Source organism: Ochotona curzoniae, unplaced genomic scaffold (assembly GCF_017591425.1).
Source record: "Ochotona curzoniae isolate NIBS_2020 unplaced genomic scaffold, NIBS_Ocur_1.0 scaffold_4701, whole genome shotgun sequence".
Lineage (NCBI taxonomy): Eukaryota > Metazoa > Chordata > Mammalia > Lagomorpha > Ochotonidae > Ochotona > Ochotona curzoniae.
In genome coordinates, this window is record NW_024467122.1 from 30088140 (window position 1) to 30107738 (window position 19599).

The window sequence follows — 19599 nt, forward strand, 5'->3', positions numbered from 1 at the left end:
CAGGCCCCTCCAGACACCGTACTGCGGCCGTCACACACAGAGCTGGGTGATAAAGATTTTGCTTTTAAGACTATAAAAGCTTACCTGGCAAATTCTTTCATTTCTATCCAAAATCTGCCCTACAACGAACAGAAATTCTACAAAAAATGCAGTAATTCTAGTTAAGAAAATAAACAAAAGCCATGAGAGTACAAGATGTTTCCAGCATTGAATGTCTCTTTCTAAAGACAATAAAAGTGGTGTACTTCACAGTACACAGAAGTGGGGTCCAGCACTATAGCCTAGTGGCTAAAGTCCTCGCTTGCATCTGCCAGAATTCCACATGAGCGCTGGTTTATGTCCCAGTTGTTCCACTGCCCATCCAGCTCCCTGCTTGAGGACTGGGAAAGCAGTGAGGGATGACCCAAAGCCTTTGGGACCCTGCACCCATGAGGAAGACCCGAAAGAAGTTCCTGGTTCCTGGTTTCTGGCTTCAATTGGCTCAGCTCCGGCAGTTGCAGTCACGTGGGGAGTGAACCTGCAGGTGAAGGATCTTTCTCTCTACATCCCCTTCTCTCTGTAAATCTGCCTTTCCAACAAAAATAAATCTTAAAAAAGAAAGAAAGAAAAAGTACACAGAAGCCCTTGCGGCTGTTCCCATTGTTCCTTCCCTCCCCATTTTCAGAAGGTTCTCTTCCTGTTTGCCATCCTCCAAGATTCCGCAGAGGGCTCTCCTGAGGAGAAGGGAAGAACTCAAAGCAGCTGCAGAGGCCGGAGCAGTGGCACAGCAAGCTAGTACTCCACCCTTCAACGCCAATCCCCCTGCGGGTGCCTGTTCATGTTCAGACTGTTCCACTTCCGGTCCAGCTCTCTTCTTTTGGCCTGTACTCAGGTGGGAGACCCAAGGAAACCTCCTGGCTCCCAGTATCGGATCAATTCAGCTCTAGCCACTGTGGTCTTTTGGGGAGTGAACCAACAGATAGGAGGCCCTCTCTCTGTGTCAAATCTGCTCGGGGGAGAGAGAGAGAGAGAGAGAGAGAGAGAGAGAGAGAGAACACAGCTAGATGGAAAAGAAAGGGGTGCCCAAACTCCCTGTCTTGGCGCCTGAGTTTAACAGGTAACTTAGTTATGTACATACAGTACTTGGAAGCAGGCATTTCACTATTGCATAACCTCCAGACGAAGGCTGACTGCACCTGTCCACTAAGCCCTTTTCCGGGCTGCCACCTATGCTGCTTCATACCTCAGACCCCCAGGAAAGTGGCTCTAAGGGTCCAGTGCAGATAGATCTCACACTGATCTGTGTTCAGAACCAAGTTCCCAGGGTAGGCATAGTGGTATAGTGGTTAAGGTGCTGCCTCCGATGCAAGCATCTCATCTCAGCAATGTTTCATGTCCCGGCTACCCTACTTACACTCCAGCTTTCTATAACATGTGCCTGGGAAAGCACTGGAACATGACCCAAGTCCTTGGGCCCCTGCACTCGTGTGGGAGACCCCAGAGGAAGCCATTGGCTGCCGGCCTCAGGCTGGTCCAGTCCCAGCTGTTGCAGTCAACAACTATGAAGTGAATCAGTGGACAGAAAATCTCTTTGATTCTTAATTCTCTCCGTAACACTGCCTTTCAAATGAATAAATAAATCTAAAAAAAAAAAGTTTTCCTTGATACCTCCCCGAGCTAGGTACCTCTCAGTTTCCAGCCTGTTTCAGCCCTGGAGTCCTGGGAGATTTCGAAACCCTAGCATTATCAAAGTGTGACACAGACTAAAAAGCTATAAGCTTTTTTTCTTTTTGAAATATATTGTCCTGGAAAGCATACATAATAGGATTTAAAACATAGAAACACAATCTGGTTATGTGGAAATGACTAAGATGACTCTTCAAATCATCAGGGAACTTAAAGATAATAAATAACAGAAAAAGGAGTTAAACTATATCCTGATGATAAAATAAATCCTAACTATAGGCTTTACACTACACATAAAGATACATGCATCAGAACTGACAGAAAGAAAAATATGAGGAACTTTTCAGAACACTCCAGAAGTCCCTGGAACTGTTTATGACTGACTTTAAAACGAGCAGCTGCTTTGACCTTTACTGGACAGGTTTTAATCCTCACAGGGATGGAAACTGATCAGCAGTCTCACGCTTATTGTGTGCGACTCCGCATGAGTTCATTACATTTGGTAACATGCTTTTTATTTTGCTGAACAGTCAAACCTTGTGAAAAATCAACAAAGCTGTTCATGTTTGCCTTAGCAAAAAAAAAAAAAAAAAGAATAGAATTAGGAGGCATCGAGGGTCTGCTGGAGTCTGAGAAGAACAGATAAACGCAGAGAAAAAGTAACAACAAATGAAGCAATTATCCATTCCAAGGTTAGAAAAAATATACAAGAAGGGAGGCGTAAGCACAATCCAATCCTTGGCTCAGTAAACAGTATTTATAACCAAGAAAACAAAAATAATACATGCAGAGGAAAACTCTCATGGCATTTTCAGGTTTCATCATAGGAACCAATAGATACTATCTAAAACTGATCAAATATTGAGAAATATGAGTTTAAATTCCAGAAGTAGTAGCATAAGATTTAGATAACAGTGCTTGGCATGCAGACTTTAGAAGTGGGATAAGGAATTTTTAAGACTAATTTATCTGAAAGGCAGAATTACAGAGATATAGAGACAAAGAGAGAGAGATCTTCCACTTAGATTCATTCTCCTAGTAGCCTCAAGAGCTGGGTGTAGGCAGGCCAAAGCCGGGAGGGGAGCCAGGAGCCAGGGAGGGGAGCCAGGAGCCAGCGGCCAGGGGCCAGGCTAATCCTGTGCCTGCTGGTGCTGGCATCCAAATGGATGCAGTTCATGCCAAGGCTGTTCCACTTTCCATCCAGCTTTCTGTTTATAACCTGGGAAAGCAGCAGAGGATGGTCCCGGGGCTAGGGCCCCTGAACTAAGGGAGACCTAGAAGAGGCTCCTCACTCCTGGCATCGGTCAGCTCAGCTCTGGCCACTGCAACCAGCTGGGGAGTGAACCAGTAGATCAAAGACTTCTCTTTTTCTCTCTCTCTGTCTCTCCTTCAATCTGGAAACATTCCTTTCAAATAAAAATAAATACATCTTTAAAAAAAAATCTCACTTGTATACAAAGAACTCAAATTTCTCAACAAAATATTAGAAAATTGACTGTGGCAACACAGAAATGAATCATTCCAGGAGCTATATATGAATATATATTTAATATATAAATCTATATTTATTATATATATGAATATATATATAATATGTGAATGACATAAGCTACTGCATTAATATACCAAAAAACAAAAATTGTCACAAATTTAGTAGATAGACAGAAATTTTATAAAATCTAACTACTCATGCAAAAATTCTTAGAAAACAAAATAAAAAGAAATTTCCTTAACCTGATAGATTTTCTAAAACACAAAATAACATATTTAATGAAAAAGTATCAAAAGCATTCCTTTATGATAAAAAATATGAAAATGATATTTTTTTCACCACTTTGACGTCATGTTGTAATAGAAATCCCATCAGTGCTGTTAAGCAAAAGAAATAAAAGGAAGATCAAGAGACTCAAGATGGCGGAATGCAATAATGACATGTTGAAACAGAGAAGCGTTAGCCAGAGTGAAGCAGAGAGGACACATCCCAGGAAACAGGGAGTACAGACCAGCAGCAGCGGGGCACCTGGAGACTGACAGACACAGGAAAGCGGCGGACACAACAGTGCTGCAGTAACCAGATACCCAGTGGCATTCAGCCACCAGCAATTTGAACTGTCAGAACTCTGTCAGCCACAAGGTGAGAAGGGGAGTTCACCGGGAGCTTAAGAGGTGAACTCAGACAAAGAATTGCCCATCCTGCAGGTTTGTTTGATTTGACCAGGAGCAGAGACACAGCAGCGCATCCCAAAAAGGCAGTGTGGGAACAGAGTAGTTTTCAGGGCCCAGCCCACCCCCTAGAGCAGAATCTGACACCATTTTGTGTGGGAAGTCCAAGGCTATGGGACAGAATTGCACATGCCCCGAGCTAGGAGTGAACTCATTTCTGTCTCAATTAACTGCAACAACGTAGCATCATGCATGTTCCATCCAAAATAGGTCCGGGTAGCCCTCAGACCTTACAGCCAGATCAAGTACTTCAGCAGTGGCATCAGGTGCCATTTTGTATGGTGTGGCAAAGGCTTTGAGACTGCAGGGACAACAGTGAGCTGCACATGTGCTGAGCCTGGGGAAAATTCACTGAGATCAGTGCATTGCACTTCTCCACAAGGAAAATAATACAAACCTTAGCATTGTATGACTCAAAATAGGTCCATGTGGCCCTCAGACCTAATGACAAACAGATTCTGGCAAGATCAGCACCACCAACAACCTAGCTATTTAGGACACTTGGTGTCTTCCTAATCCTGGAAACTGCTCAAACCTGAAGAGAGAGAAAGGTTGTACAGACAACAGCACAGCCACAAGCATGTATCACAGGAGGTGGAGAGTGGTAAGCAATAAGCTTGGGCTACAGAGATGGTGGAGAAGTCTAACATAAGAGCCCAGACCTGGAACTTGTTGGGCTGAAGGGCAAAAGCGACTACAAACAAAGATTCAAAAACCAACTGCAATAAATAAAATCCAATTGTAGACCTGTGGGTAACACAGCTTAGAAAACTGCCCTAAGAAGGATCTGCTAACCAGAAGTGCAATGACCAAGAGCAAAAAAAGAGACACAGGCACAATGAATATTACTAAAGACTCCCCTGCAAAGGAGCAAAACCTTATGCCAACCTCAGAGTTAACTGAGCAAGACACTGAGAAAATGGGGGACGCGCAATTCGGAAAACTCTTTACAAAGCTTCTTATCAACAATGAGAAGCACATACACCAATTTAAGGAATGTAAGGAGTGTGTCACACAAGAAATAGTAACACTGAAACAAAATCAAGCTGGATTACTGGCAATGAAGGATGCAACAGAGCAAATTAAAAATTCAATGGAAAGTCTCCATAATAGAAAGAAGGAAGCAAATGAAACAATCTCAGAATTACAAGATATTTCCTGTCACAATGGTGAAACAATCAAAAACCTGGACCAACAGCTAGGTCAAGCTAAAAACGGTATACAAGAATTAAAAGACACTATTTTTTTTTAAAGATTTATTTTATTTTTATCGCACTCAGATATACAGAGAGGAGGAGACACAGAAAGAAAGATCTTCCATCTGATGGTTCCTCCCCAAGTGACCACAACGGCCAGTGCTGTGCTGATCCAAAGCAAGGAGCCAGAAATTTCTTCCATGACTCCCACACGGGTGCAGGGTCCCAAGGCTTTGGGCCATCCTCGACTGCTTTCCCAGGCCACAGGCAGGGAGCTGGATGGGAAGTGGAGCTGCCAGGATTAGAACCAGTGCTCATATGGGATCTCAGCACATTCAAGGCGAGGACTTCAGCCACTAGGCCACCATGCCAGGCCCCAAAAGATACTATTATTAAAAGGCCAAATATAAGTTATGGGAGTTCCAGAAGGTATAGAAGGAAAAGCTGATTTAAAAATATAGTAACAAAATAAAAAAGCAAAAGTTTCCTGATCTGGAGAAAGAATTGGGAAGCAACATCCAGGAGGGGCACAGAACTTCTGACAGGGTTGACCAAAAGCAATCTTCAGTAAGACACATGATAATCAACCTCTCTTTAATCAAACATGTGAAAAAGATCCTTAAATATGCATGTGGAAAAAAAAATCAGTTGACACATAAAGAAATGGATTAAATTAACACAAGGCCTCTCACAGGAAACTCTACAGGTCAGAAGAGAATGTAGCAACATATTTCAGAATCTAAAAGCAAAACAATTGTAGGCCCAGAATAACACACCCAACAAAGCTTTCCTTACTTGAAAATAAAATTTTCCCGCAGTAAGGAAAAGTTAAAAGAACATGCCTCTTCCAAATCAGCCCTACAAGGATACTTCAAGATGTTCTCTTGACAGAGAAGAGGAATAACACCCACAAAACCGAACATCTCAGTAAAACAACAGAAGACTAACTTAATTTAACAACCCATTGCTAAAATAACAGGACCAAATTACCACCTGTCTATACTAATTCTGAATGTAAATGGCTAAAATTCATCAATCAAGTTTCATAGATTAGTAGACTGGATTAAAAAAACAAAACCGAGGCGTGGCATGGTAGCCTAGCAACTAAAGTCCTCGCCTTACACGCACCAGGATCCCATATAGGAGCCAGTCCTAATCCCAGCAGCTCCACATCCCATCCAGCTCCCTGCCTGTGGCCTGGGAAAGCAGTCGAGGACGGCCCAAAGCCTTGGGACCCTGCACCCACGTGGGAGACATGGAAGAAGTTTCTGGCTCCTTGCTTTGGATCGGCACAGCACTGGCCGTTGTGGTCACTTGGAGAGTGAACCATCGGACAGAAGATCTCTCTTTCTGTGTCTACTCCTCTCTGCATAGCTGACTCTGCAATAAAAATAAATAAATCTTTAAAAAACAAAAAACATCTATTTGTTGCCCACAGGAGACACATATCACCAACAAGGATCAGCAGCAACTATCTCTCATTAATTTTGATGTTTTCGTTTTTAGTTTCAACTCTTCAAACACTTTCTTCCTCACTAAACTCCTCTCTGATGATAGATCATACAGTAGCATCATTCTCTTTTTTTTTTTTTTGAAGATTTATTTATTTTTATTGGAAAGACAGATATACAGAGAGGAGGAGAGACACAAAGGAAAATCTTTTATCCACTGGTTCACTCCCCAAGTGAGCGCAACGGTCGGTGCTGTGCTGATCAGAAACCAGGATCCAGGAACCTCTTCCGCATCTCCCACACGGGTGCAAGGTCCCAACACCTTGGGCCGTCCTCGACTGCTTTCCCAGGCCACAAGCAGGGAGCTGGATGGGATGTGGAGCTGCCGGTATTAGAACTGGTGCCCATATGGGATCCTGGTATGTTCAAGGTGAGGACTTTAGCCATTATGCCACCGCACCAGGCCCAACAGAATCATTTTCTTTAAGAAAGTTCTTGATTTTTTTCATTTCTTCAGTGACACATTAGTCATTCAGCAGCATGTTATTTAACTTCATGGAGTTTTTCATTTCTTCCTGTTGTTGATTTTGTTTTGTGGCTTTTTGTTTAAAGGAATGTATGTAACTGTGTAATGGTGATTATCATATCCAGATGTGAGGATACACTGCAGTATGCATCTCTACTTCCAGATCAAAGATGGACTCTCAATGGAACTGTTAACTATATCTCGACAATAGGATGCTGGACTCTGCCATTGTTCATGCCCGCAATGATGTATTTATGTCTGTTTAGAAGAGTTATACAGGAGAACTCAATTGTGGGGGAGTGAAAGGATTTGATGAAGGAGTAAGGGAAATGATAATATAAATGATAATAATTATAATTATAAAACTATAGTATAAAATATCTTAATGATAATGATGCTACTATAGTGATTATATAATAATATTTACATGATGATGATAATTTTTAAAATTACTGCTGACAAAATTAATAGGAAGATCAAAACAGAGGAAGTAAATTCTTGGGGATGAAACAATGGCTCAATTGGCTAACCCTCTGTCTGCAAGCATCAGCATCCCATATGGGCACCAGTTCATGTCCCAACTATTCCACTTCCCATCCAGCTCCCTCTTTGTGGCCTAGGAAAGCAGAAGAGGTCAGCCCAAAGCACTGGGAACCTGCAGCTGAGTGAGTGCTGTACCTTCTGCTCCTGGCTTCAAATAGGCTCAGCTCCAACAGTTGTGGTCATTTAGGGAGTGAACCAACGAATGGCATATCTTTCTGTCTCTGCTTCTCTCTATAAATCTGCCTTTCCAATAAAAATAAATAAATCTTCAAAAACAAAAACACCCGACAAATTCTCATTTTTCACAAATGACATGGTTTCTGTGTGGAAAATCAAAGACAATCAATCTGTACACAAATTATTAGAATTAAGTAAAGGGGTATATAAGTCTACCAGACATAACAACACACAAAGTTACTTTTCCAAGCAGTAGCACAAAAAGTTTCTATTTTAAGACTGTAGGTAGGTATTGCCAGCTGGGCTGAAGTACCACGAGTACACACAAGCTCTGAGGCTGGGAATGTGCCTTGTAGGAGAATGCTAAGAACTCCCGTGATGGGCTGCAGCTCCCACTGGTTAACTTGAAAGTCATAGCTGGGAGCAGTAAGGCTGTAGCATCTGCCAGTATGCCTGTGGGCTGGGTTAGGGCGCAGGCCAGACTGGGCTAGGCCCCAGCACCTGTGGGTGCTCATGAGAGCCAGAGTGGGCGTGGACAGACCAAACTAGGCTTTGACACATGCCGGTTCACATGAGGACCAGGTCAGGTGGTGGGCCAAGCTGGGCTAGGCTGTAACACCCACTAGCAAATCAGAACTACACTTTATAATGCACACAAAATTCAATTATAAGTAATTTAGCAGTTTAAAAGGAAACCTTAAAGAAAAAGACGTATTTTCTTGAACTAAGAAGACTAAGAAAGCATAAATGAGAAGGATCGGGCCCGGCAGCGCGGCCTAGAAGCTAAAGTCCTCGCCTTGAATGCGCCGGGATCCCATATGGATGCCGGTTCTAATCCTGGCAGCTCTACTTCCCATCCAGCTTCCTGCTTGTGGCCTGGGAAAGCAGTTGAGGACAGCCCAAGGTCTTGGGATCCTGCACCCGTGTGGGAGACATGGAAAAGGTTCCTGGTTCCCGGCTTTGGATCAGCACAGCACTGGATCAGCACAGCACCAGTCATTGCAGTCACTTGGGGAGTGAATCAAGGGACAGAAGATCTTCCTCTCTGTCTCTCCTCCTCTCTGTATATCTGATTTTGTAATGGAAAAAAAAAAATCATAAGGACCACAAATTCAGCCACTTTATAAATAATAAAACTTGGGCCCAGCACAGTTGCCTAGTGGTCAAATCCTAGCCTCGCTTGCATTAGGATTTCATATGGGCACCAATTCATATCCCAGCTGCTCCACTTTCCATTCAGCTCCCTGCTTGTAGCCTGGGAAAGCAGTTGAGGACGGCCCAAAGTCTTGAGACCCTGCACCCAGGCGGGAGACCCAGAAGAAGCTCTTGGCTCCTGACTTCAGATCAGTTCAGCTCCAGCTGTTGCAGCTACTTGGGGAATGAACCAGTGGATGGAAGATTTTTCTCTCTGTCTCTCCACTCTGTAAATCTGACTTCCCAATAAAAATAAATAAATCTTTAAAATAAGATAATAATGGAATTTGACCTTGGCGGCTGGGGGGTGACAGCAGTCCTCCTCAGCAGTGGCAACTTTCTTGTGGAGAGTACCCAAGCCAAGTCGGACCCAACGCCCAGGACTCGACCCCTGGGCACCGTCGCCACACACGGTGAGAGTCCTAGGCTTTAGGCAGCCAGTGCTCATATTTGGCGACAGGTTCTGCCTGCTGGCTGCTCAGCAGCGAGTTCTAGGTTCTTCACGGTATGTAGTTGTTGCCGAGGGACATCCATGGATAGGGCCAACGTGAGTGTAGGTGAGGGATTAACCCTGAGTGACTTCCAGTGACAGGGTCACAGAACTTGCTGGCAAGCATGGGGACTGAGACTTGATTGCTAGGAGCAGAGAGTCCATAAGATGTATTTGGGCCAGACTGATTTACCAGTCCACATGGAAGTCCTGAGATGGGCTGTTAGCATAGAGCATCACTGACTGGCACACACGAGTCTACACGAAAGCTATGGCTGGGGGTCTGTCTAGCAGGGCTAGGTACCAGTACCTGACTGAGTGGTGGAACAGGGAAAGGGTCACACTTGGCAAGGTCAAAACACTAACTAGCACATGAGAGAACCAGGTCCAGGTATATATACTGTGGGGGAAGTGTGGACCCAACCCTGTGGAAACACAAGTCCCACTGGTTAGCTCAAGAATTGAGGTGTTAACAGGCTGAACTAGGTGTGACCAAGGAACCGGCCATCACTCACAGGTGAAGGAACTGACAACAGCCTGGGCAGGTCAAGGCAGCACCACTAAAATGTGCATCCTAGAACAGGATGTGGGGTGGGCCGAGCTGCAACTGGAAGGGAGCAGATAGGGCAGGGCTGAGCAAACCTTAACTCACAAGGAAGAACAGAAATCAGGATGGAGCACAATTCACGCCAAGCTAGGTCTTACACCGACTGGTCTGCATGAGCCAGGGATACTAGGACACAGCATTGAAGGCAAAGGCTGAGACAAGTGAGACTAAAAGGCTAAGCCAACTGGGTCACAGCAACCACTGGCACGTGTGCAATCTAGGGCTGGGAATAGATCCAGCTGGGGAACTATGAGAGAGGACACCCTTGCTGGGTTGGGGTTCCCACTGGTGAGTGCAGGGACCCGGGTGGGGCTGCGTTCTGGTCTGGATATGGTTGCAGTATCCCTTGGCACAAGTGTGAACTGGGACTGTCCACACCTAGCCGGGCTAGACTCCAGCACCATCTGGTGCTCTGGAGAACCAAGGCAGATGTAGGACAGACTAGGTTAGATCTCTGCCCCTATTGGGTGAACATGGTCTGAGTATGGACAAGCCTTGGCTGGGCTGAAACATCCAATAGTAAGAACCAGAATGGGTTGAAGGCCAGTCAGGAAAGGCCACTGTTACTGTCAGGACAAGAGGTGGACTAAGTAGGGCTGGCTCATGGACCCACCGGTAAGCATAAGAACTGCCATAGGGAGAGATTATGATGGAAGAGCTTGGGAAACTCCTCTGTCAGGACACAGTTCCTGCAGGTGACCACAAGAACCACGACAGGGAGCAACCCAGAGAACAAAACCCACCGGCAAATATTTGGCATAGGTTGGGAGCAGACCAGGCTGAACCAGTCCACATCACCCGCTGCTGAATCTGAGCACCAGAACAGAGTGAGGGTCAGACCAGTTTCAGTCACAGCACATACCATTGCACATTATGGCTGGGATTGGGTGCCTGCTGGGCTGGGCTGGGCTGGCTAGGCTATAACCCTAACCAGCATCAGCTGGAATTGGGGGTGGGCCAAGCCAGGCCGGGCCAGATTACAACACCCACTGGCAAATGCCAAGGTGAGGTGGACCATACCAGACTTGGCCGCAATGCCCAACCAGTACACATGAGAACCAGGGAGGGAGGGGGCAAAGCCGGTAGGGGGAATGTGAGAGGTCCCCTGCTGTACAGCCATTCCCACTGGAGAGCGTGAGTTGGGATGGGGGCAGACCAGACTGGATAGGGCTACAACAACTGTGGGCCTCATATGAGCGACATCAGGGAAAAGCCAGGCTGGGCTGACTGTTCCTATTGGTGTAAGCATAAATTAGAGTGGGTGAGGATTGGTTGGGCTTTGCCACAGCATCAGCTGGCAGGGTCTGGCACTGGGCACTAATTCTGTCAAGTTAAACCCCAGAACCACCTGGAGAGTGCATTATCCAGGAGTGGGAGTAGCCTAGTAGAGAAATAGTGGGCACCTCCCTGTTGGGTTACCACTCCCACTGCAGAACACAAAAACCAGGACTGGGACAAGGGTGGCTAGACAGAAAGGCACCTGCCAGTATGTGTGTGGGCTGGATAGTAGGTTGGTTGGGTTGAACTAGGCTTCAATGCCCATTGACAAGTACAAGAGCTAAATGGGATGTGGGACAGACTGAACAAGTCTGCAGTACATACTGGCATGCATGGGAACCAGGACAGGAGGCAGTCCTGGTGGGGGTTATAGGGAGTCGCCCCAACTAGGCTGCAGCTCCCACTGGAGTGCATGAGGGCCAAGTGTGAAGAGGGCAGGATCAGGATGGATTGCAACAGCCACTGGTTCATGTGGAAGACAGGTCTGGAAACAGAATTGACCCAGCAATTGCAACCACCAGCGACGGACTGTGCTGGACCCAGTACTGGCAAGCACACATACGAATCAGGTCTGGGATAGCCTCAGACAAAGTTTCTTTGGGAATCCCTCCAACTGAACTGCTGATCTTGGAACGCCAACCATGAAGAGACAATGTCAACCAGTGGATTCTGAAGAGATTTCATCGTGCTTGGAACAGCAAGATTGGCAGCAATTTAGAACTGATGAACTATCAAAACTGCATGAGCAGGACCCTTGGAACATGCCCCACATTGGGGACCTGGGATGGGTAGGAGGCTGAGTGGGGCTTTTCCCCTTAACTCTCCCCTTTCTCCGAATACAGAAAAAAAATAATAATAATATTAATGTGGAAACAATGGTCTTATTCACTTTCCTGTAGTCCTTGACCCTTTGTGCCCTAATCAACTATGTAAAGATTATTAAAATAAAATAATTTTTTAAAAAGATAATAATAATAAAAGTTGGGGCTGCCATTTGGCCAAGGAGTTAAAACGGTGCTTGGAATACTAACAGCCCACGGTACCTGGGTTCAAGTCCCAGCTCTGCTCTCAATTCCAACTTCACATCACTACACTCTCTAGGAGGCACAACAGGTGATGGCAGCTCAAGTGCTTGCATCTCTGTCACCCACCTGGGGGATCTGGCTCAGGTTCCCAGCTCCTGGCTGTGGCAGGCTCAGCCCTAGACCTTGGGCTTCTGGGAAGTAAACCAGCAGACAGGGGCATGCATTTGTTCTCCACGGCCCACTTTCAAAATTTAGCAAAAAGTAAAATTTGTGTGCATTAAGTAATCAAAAATTGTGAAAACATTCACACCTAGGTAAAAAATAGTTGAAAAGCATATAACGAGTGAAGCGTCTGTACTCAGAACACATACAAAGAATCTCTGCAGCCAACAAGGAAAAGATAAAGAGCCTAACATGAAAGCAAAAGATAAAAACAAGTACTTCTTTGGAAAGAATATCCAAGTGGCTAGTAAACAAAGCTGTAGCCAAGCACCATCACTTTTACACTACCCCTTTTTAGTATTTGTGTAATAAATGAAATGGGTAAGAGCCGGGGCTGGCTGTGGGCATGGCAGGTTGCCTGGAAGGTCTCTCCATCCAGGCCAGCGCACCCACCTAACTGTTTGAGAACCAGGACTGGGAACAATCCGGATCAGGTGGCTGCACGTGAACGGGGCTCAAGGCGGGCCAGGAAGCAGAGCCTGGCCAAGAACAGGCTTCTTGAGTCCCATAAGCGCTTTAGACCAACAGGATCCCCCATCTCAGAGAACATTCCACAGAGGTGTTGTCAGACTGAGGCACTGCTGATTGCCATGCAAGGATGAAGAGCATACCCAATCGCACAAGAAGGCAGCCTGCTCCTCTAATCCGACACAACACCTCAAGTGCCGCTTCAAAGGGTGGAAAGAGAACTCCAACATCATTTCTGGCTAATCTCTAGAGTAAGCACCAAAGTCCTCAAACTCAAAAAATAGTCAATGGGAATCATATACAGTGTTCCCTCTTGGTCTCACCAGCATATTTAGGACGTTGTCTAGGTTTTCTGAAAAGCAGCACATTTTTAAAGGACACTCAAACAGAACATGTAGAAACGATACCCATCTCTTTCTGTAAATCAAGAATTCTAACTCAGCACATGCAGAGACAGGGATCATTTCCATCTCCTAACATTCTAACTGCACCACTGCGTATTCCATTTTTAAGTCTAAACTTCTAGGCGATTCTAACTACGCTAATATATTCAGAGGTGCCAGATGGCATAATCATTCCAAACTCTTTTCAAAGTAACAACTACAACATTCCTAAAGTTATCTCAGCTCTTTTCCATGGTCTTTTTTTGTGTGCCCTATCTGCAAACACAGCTTCCAGTGCCATTGTATTTTATTTGTGCTTTGGTTAAAACACAAACATTAACAATGAACTAAAGTTATTACTTCAGTTTGTTTTACTTATTTTAGCAAATGCTTGGGGATCAAACAGCTTGAAGATTAAGTGAAAAAACAGTACCTCACAATGCTGGCGAGAAGCTTGAATTTCACATTCATATTTGTTCTTTACTGATTCTAAGCAGAGCTCTCTATAGATTCCTGCAACCAAACACAGTGATTCCAATTAAGGGAGCAATAAGGCGCTGCCAAACCATTTCCCTGAAGGAACTGTGTCCTCACCATGTGGGATGACTCAAGAAGAAATTCTAATTCCACCTCCACAAATTAACAACAAAAAAGGTGCACTTAAAATACATTTCAAAGAAAAATAGAAGTTTAAAAACTATAAAGAAACATTATTAATTTTTACTTGCTCTTTATTCTTGTTACCAAAAACAATTCCAAATGTTTGAAAGGCAACGATGCAGTGAAAGTAAAATTCTTTTCCTGTGAAAAACAATCTCTCAGATTTCCCATCATAGATATAGACAATAAACTCGGGTTTCATTAACCATCTACGCCCAGGTGACAGCTAGATACTACATTTCACTAAAACCATTATTTTCAAATGATTTTTTTTATTTTCAGAGTCCAAAGCTGCCAACAGAAGTAAATGCACCAAGGTATCTGGGATAATCTGCACAGAGCTTTACCTTCAGCAACAGCACTGAACTTCAACATAACAAGATAATAGTATAAACCCGGCAGCCTAGCAAGGCACCATGCCACCACAAAGTGGCAAGAAGAGTCCTAGAGGTGTATACTAAACTCTATGCCATAATCGGCCTAGAAATTTAATGATCTCTTTGCACAGGAAAACTGGTGGAGACATCCAGAACTACGCCTTTGCAATGCATTCATACACTATTCTCTGCAAAATCAAAAAGTGAGAGGTCTAATTTTGAAAAAAAAAAAATCATTGATTTGGGTGATAGTTCCTATCATTCATTTAATCTAAAAGAACATTAGAGTAAATTAGGCACACTCTTAAGAGTGTAAGTTTGCATGCAAAGACAGCAGGTTAGGTACCAGAAAGAACTTGTCAGCAATGCTTAGGTGTTACTTACCAAAACCGTAAGAATCAAAGAAAAAAAAAAAATCAGCATTTCCACCAATTAAAGTTCAGATTTTAGTTTAATCACAGAAAACCTTCAGTCTTCTTCACATAGATATATGATTAAGAATGCCTGGACAGGGAGGCTAGATCCCAGTTAATAAACAGAAAACTGAAGTTTATCCATACAAATATATTATATCTTCATTTATGCAGTCATAAATGAATAATCAAATATAGAAATAAATAAGTACCAAATTAATTTTCCAGCTGAGGGTTAATACTGTGTACTGTAATTTCCTGACCAAACATTTTAAGGTTTCCATTGCTTTTTGAAAAACATCTTACTACTCTTACAAAGAAAAATGCCAATAGTACTTAAACCTTAACTTACTAATAGGGAATTTAACTAGGACAGGACATAAATACTGTAAACTTTAGGGTCGTTATTCTGTTAATCCTGCACAGAAGCAAAGAAGAGCAAAAGGCAATAAATGCGGAATGACGGTGGAATTGCAGCATCTGTGTGAACAGACTCCTGTAATTCCATCCGTTACAAGCACTGACTGGACAAACACCTTTTAAAGCTACTCAAGAGTTTACATTCTACCGTATGGAAAAGATGTTTCACTTTCCTACCTGCCACCTTTGTACGAATTTGCATATTTTCTTGTAGAGTTGCCAGTGGTTCCAAATACTCTGGTGCTTTCCCAGCTATGACTTCTTGTAGTTTTGCATCCACCTGACTTAATCGCTCTTTATAAAGTCTTAACAAAGCAAAAATGAATGTTAATTTAAAAATTCCAACAAAGGCCAACAATATGCCATTTTCATGTTATTTATTCCTCATATCATAATAGTCTAGTAACCTACCAAATGTATTTTTGCTTTGATCTTATGTAAAATCACAAAATAGATATCCACACCCTTTTTATCAGTATCTCTCATAAATGGTTTATTCGTAATACCAAATACACAGCTGAAATAACTACTTTATGGCACTCTCAATTTTTGTTTTTTGTTTTTTAACTGTAGAACAATGAATCAATTTTAAAAGAAAAGGTCATTTAAACATTGAGGTTAAAAGGAAACCATTTGTAATTGTTTAGATATGGACTTCTTAGTTGTCAAAACAACTGATTCTGTGACTTTTTTCTATTCTTCTTATAAAGGCATTCGTATGACAAAATTCAGCCTACTGAACGTTTTGAAGAACAAAGAGGAAGCTGAATGCTTACAGTAAAGCCAACAGCTCCAGAAGCTGCGGCCCGGCTAAGCCAGTTCATTGTGACTGCAAATGAAGAGGCAGTGACCAAATGAGCTCATCAATGGAGAAGGAAACGAAAAACTGGGAGTTACTCTATCACCCCCACTTATAAGTCCACTGATAAGTCCTTTCTGCCAATAGAGTACCATGGTTTCACTACAAAAGACAGAATTAATCAGACAACCCTGTGTTTATTTTTGACCATCACCTTGCAGAACTATCTCTTTCTAATATGAAGACAATTACATTGAATATTTATGAAAAGATATTTCTAATCCTGGTTCTTTCTGGCATTTTGAGAACGTCCTAAGAAGTTCAAACCAAATTAACAATTTTAAACAATCCTATAAATTGTCAGAAGTGATTTGGAGTAGCTCCCCAAGCAACCACTGCTTATGCTTGCAGAGGTTAGTGTAACTAGCATCAGGCTTCCAAAAACATTACAGCAACTACCTTTCATACTAAATGTTGCTCTTCTCTCTTGCAAATACCCACTAACGCAATTAAGAAAGTCAATACAAATAAATGATTACTGTAATTAGCATACGAGATTTGATGATTTAGGGGGCAAAGCAGGTTTAAGCATTAATGCGATAAATATTTTTATTGTAGGAAAAAGGGGTAAAATTATCTGAATTAACTGCCAAAGAAATACAATATCTAGACTGAGTTAGATATTTTTTTAATTCAAGATAAAATTTATAAACAAATACATGAAGTCAGAAAAGTACATTACTTATTCACTGTATGATCACTTTAAGAAAAAAATACCAGACAACATACCGGAGAACAATGTCTGAAAAACATCAAATATTTACAAAGATACTGAAAAGTTATCCTGAATTTATAAATTAGTATCTTGAATGAAAATGAGGTACGAATTAAGTTTTCAATAATTAACCTTTTAAAAGAATAGATTCTTCAAATTCAATTTAATTTTTATAATCCTGCAATTCCAGTACAAATTCAAAGACAAGGATCACGAGTGTCCCACAGCAATCACCATGCTATTCATACTGTAGCTGCTCAATTAACGAGTGGTGCATGCTGAATATTCAAACGAATGGAAATCTGAACAGTAGAATCCCTCCACCTTTGGAAGGGGGTGGAAGAACTCACCTTCCACCACTAGAAACTGCAGCTGGTGGCTTTTCTGTCTTATGAAGGGAGTGCTACTGTGCCCTGTGGTGCTAAACAAGGAGAACCAGGACAACTGTTACTACTATTTCGGTCTAACCTCTTCTAAAGAGGGTTTGAGACAGTTTCCCAGAGATGCAGAGTACAACAGAAAATAACAACGCAGCGAGTGGAAAAGAGGGAGAATTTAAACCCAGTACAAAGATTCATATTTTAAACCTATATCTAGAAGTCAATTCCTTGAGAAAGTGCCTTACTAAATAACAGTCACGAATCCACCTTGCGTACTTGTAGATGGAGGAAGTCGGTGGGGAGAGCTGGCTGACCGTGGCAGTGAGCCAGGACAACAAACAATAAAGGTAGTGGAGCAGCCTGGCACAAATGGGCTGAGGCCCAAAGACCAGCCAGTTACAGCACCCCCACACCATAAAGTCAAGTAAGTAAATCTTAATTAACTGTATCTTCGTATTTATTAAGTGTATTTATTCACACCTGACGTGCTAAAACACAAAACTTTACATATGCCATCTCTCTTTCAAAATGATCCTAAATGAACTGTGCATACTGTGCAAACAATGGGTCCCGTGGGGGGACTACACTAATTTTAATTTGAAATTCTAAATCTCTTTTTTTTTAAGATTTATTTTATTTTTACTGGAAAGGCAGGTATACAGAGAAGAGAGACAGAGAGGAAGATCTTCCGTCCAATGCTTCACTCCCCAAGTGAGTGCAACGGTCGATGCTATGCCGATCCAAAGCCAGGAGCCTCTTCTGGGTCTCCCATGCGGGTGCAGGGTCCCAAAACTTTGGGCCGTCCTCAACTGCTTTTCAGGCCACAGGCAGGGAGCCGGATGGGAAGCAGGGCTGCCGGGATTAGAACCGGCACCCATATGGGATCCCAGGTGTGCAAGGCGAGGACCTTAACCACTTGCGCCACTGCGCCTGGCCCAAAATTCTAAAGCTTTAGAATAAGAAAACTATACCATGTTTTCCAAAGGTAAAATTTAAAACTTTGGATTATTTTTCATTGCTTATATGTAGGTACTTCAAAGGGTTCACGGAAACGTGGACTTAAAAGCCCATTTCTGGGCCCAGCGCAGTAGCCTAGCAGCTAAAAACCTAGCCTTACATGCACTGGGATCCCATATGGATGCCCAGCGGCCCTGCTTCCTTTTTTTTTTTTTTTTAAAGATTTATTTTTATTATTTTTTCATTGGAAAGGCGGATATACAGAGAGGAGAGACAGAGAGGAAGGTCTTCCGTCCGATGATTCACTCCCCAAGTGAGCGCAACGGGCCGATACTATGCCGATCCGAAGCCAGGAGCCTCTTCCGGGTCTCCCACGCGGGTGCAGGTTCCCAAAGCTTTGGGCCGTCCTCGACTGCTTTCCCAGGCCACAGGCAGGGAGCTGGAAGGGAAGCGGGGCTGCCGGGATTAGAACCGGCGCCCATATGGGATCCCGGGCGTGCAAGGCGAGGACCTTTAACCACTTGCGCCACCGCGCCGGGCCCAGCGGCCCTGCTTCCTATCCAGCTCCCTGCTTGTGGCCTGGGAAAACTGTCGATGAAGGCCCAAAGTCTTGGGACCCTGCACCTAAGTGGGAGACTTGGAGGTGGCTCCAGGCTTCTGGCTTCAGACTGGTACAGTTCCAGCCATTGTTGTCACTTGGGGAGTGAACCATCAGACGGAAGATCTTCCTCTCTGTCTCTCCTCACTGAATTTCTGACTTTGCAATAAGAATAAAAAATAAAGCTTTAAAAAAAAGTTCATTGGGCCCGGCGCGGTGGCGCAAGTGGTTAAAAGGTCCTCGCCTTGCACGCCCAGGATCCCATATGGGCGCCGGTTCTAATCCCGGCAGCCCTGCTTCCCTTCCAGCTCCCTGCCTGTGGCCCGGGAAAGCAGTCGAGGACGGCCCAAAGCTTTGGGAACCTGCACCCGCGTGGGATGCCCAGAAGAGGCTCCTGGCTTCGGATCGGCATAGTATCGGCCCGTTGCGCTCACTTGGGGAGTGAACCATCGGACGGAAGATCTTCCTCTCTGTCTCTCCTCTCTGTATATCCGCCTTTCCAATGAAAAAATAATAAAAAAATAAATCTTTTAAAAAAAAAAAAAGTTCATTTATGAGAAAAATAATTGATATTCACGCAGTTTTTTCATATTATAAATTCAGAATTCATATTATGAAATCCCATAAACTCTTCCCAACCCATAAATTTAAAAAAAAATATTTTCACTGAAAGAAATTTATCTTTTTAATTCCATTTTCCTTTATTTACTTTATTTACTTTTTTTTTTTTTGAGAGGCAGAGAGAAAAGCAGGCCGGCCAACTGACGGATGG

At 43.4% G+C, this 19599-nt stretch overlaps 1 protein-coding gene across 1 annotated transcript in view; it reads right to left on the minus strand.

The window, feature by feature from the left end:
* The window catches only part of BRMS1L (BRMS1 like transcriptional repressor), a 41722-nt gene that overhangs the window by 13647 nt on the left and 8476 nt on the right, over positions 1–19599 (minus strand). The window contains exons 3-4 of the mRNA XM_040969126.1: positions 15496–15623; positions 13882–13961 (exon numbers count right to left, since the gene is read on the minus strand). Coding sequence (XP_040825060.1) covers positions 13882–13961; positions 15496–15623 — 208 coding nt within the window. The remainder of the gene's footprint in view (positions 1–13881; positions 13962–15495; positions 15624–19599) is intronic.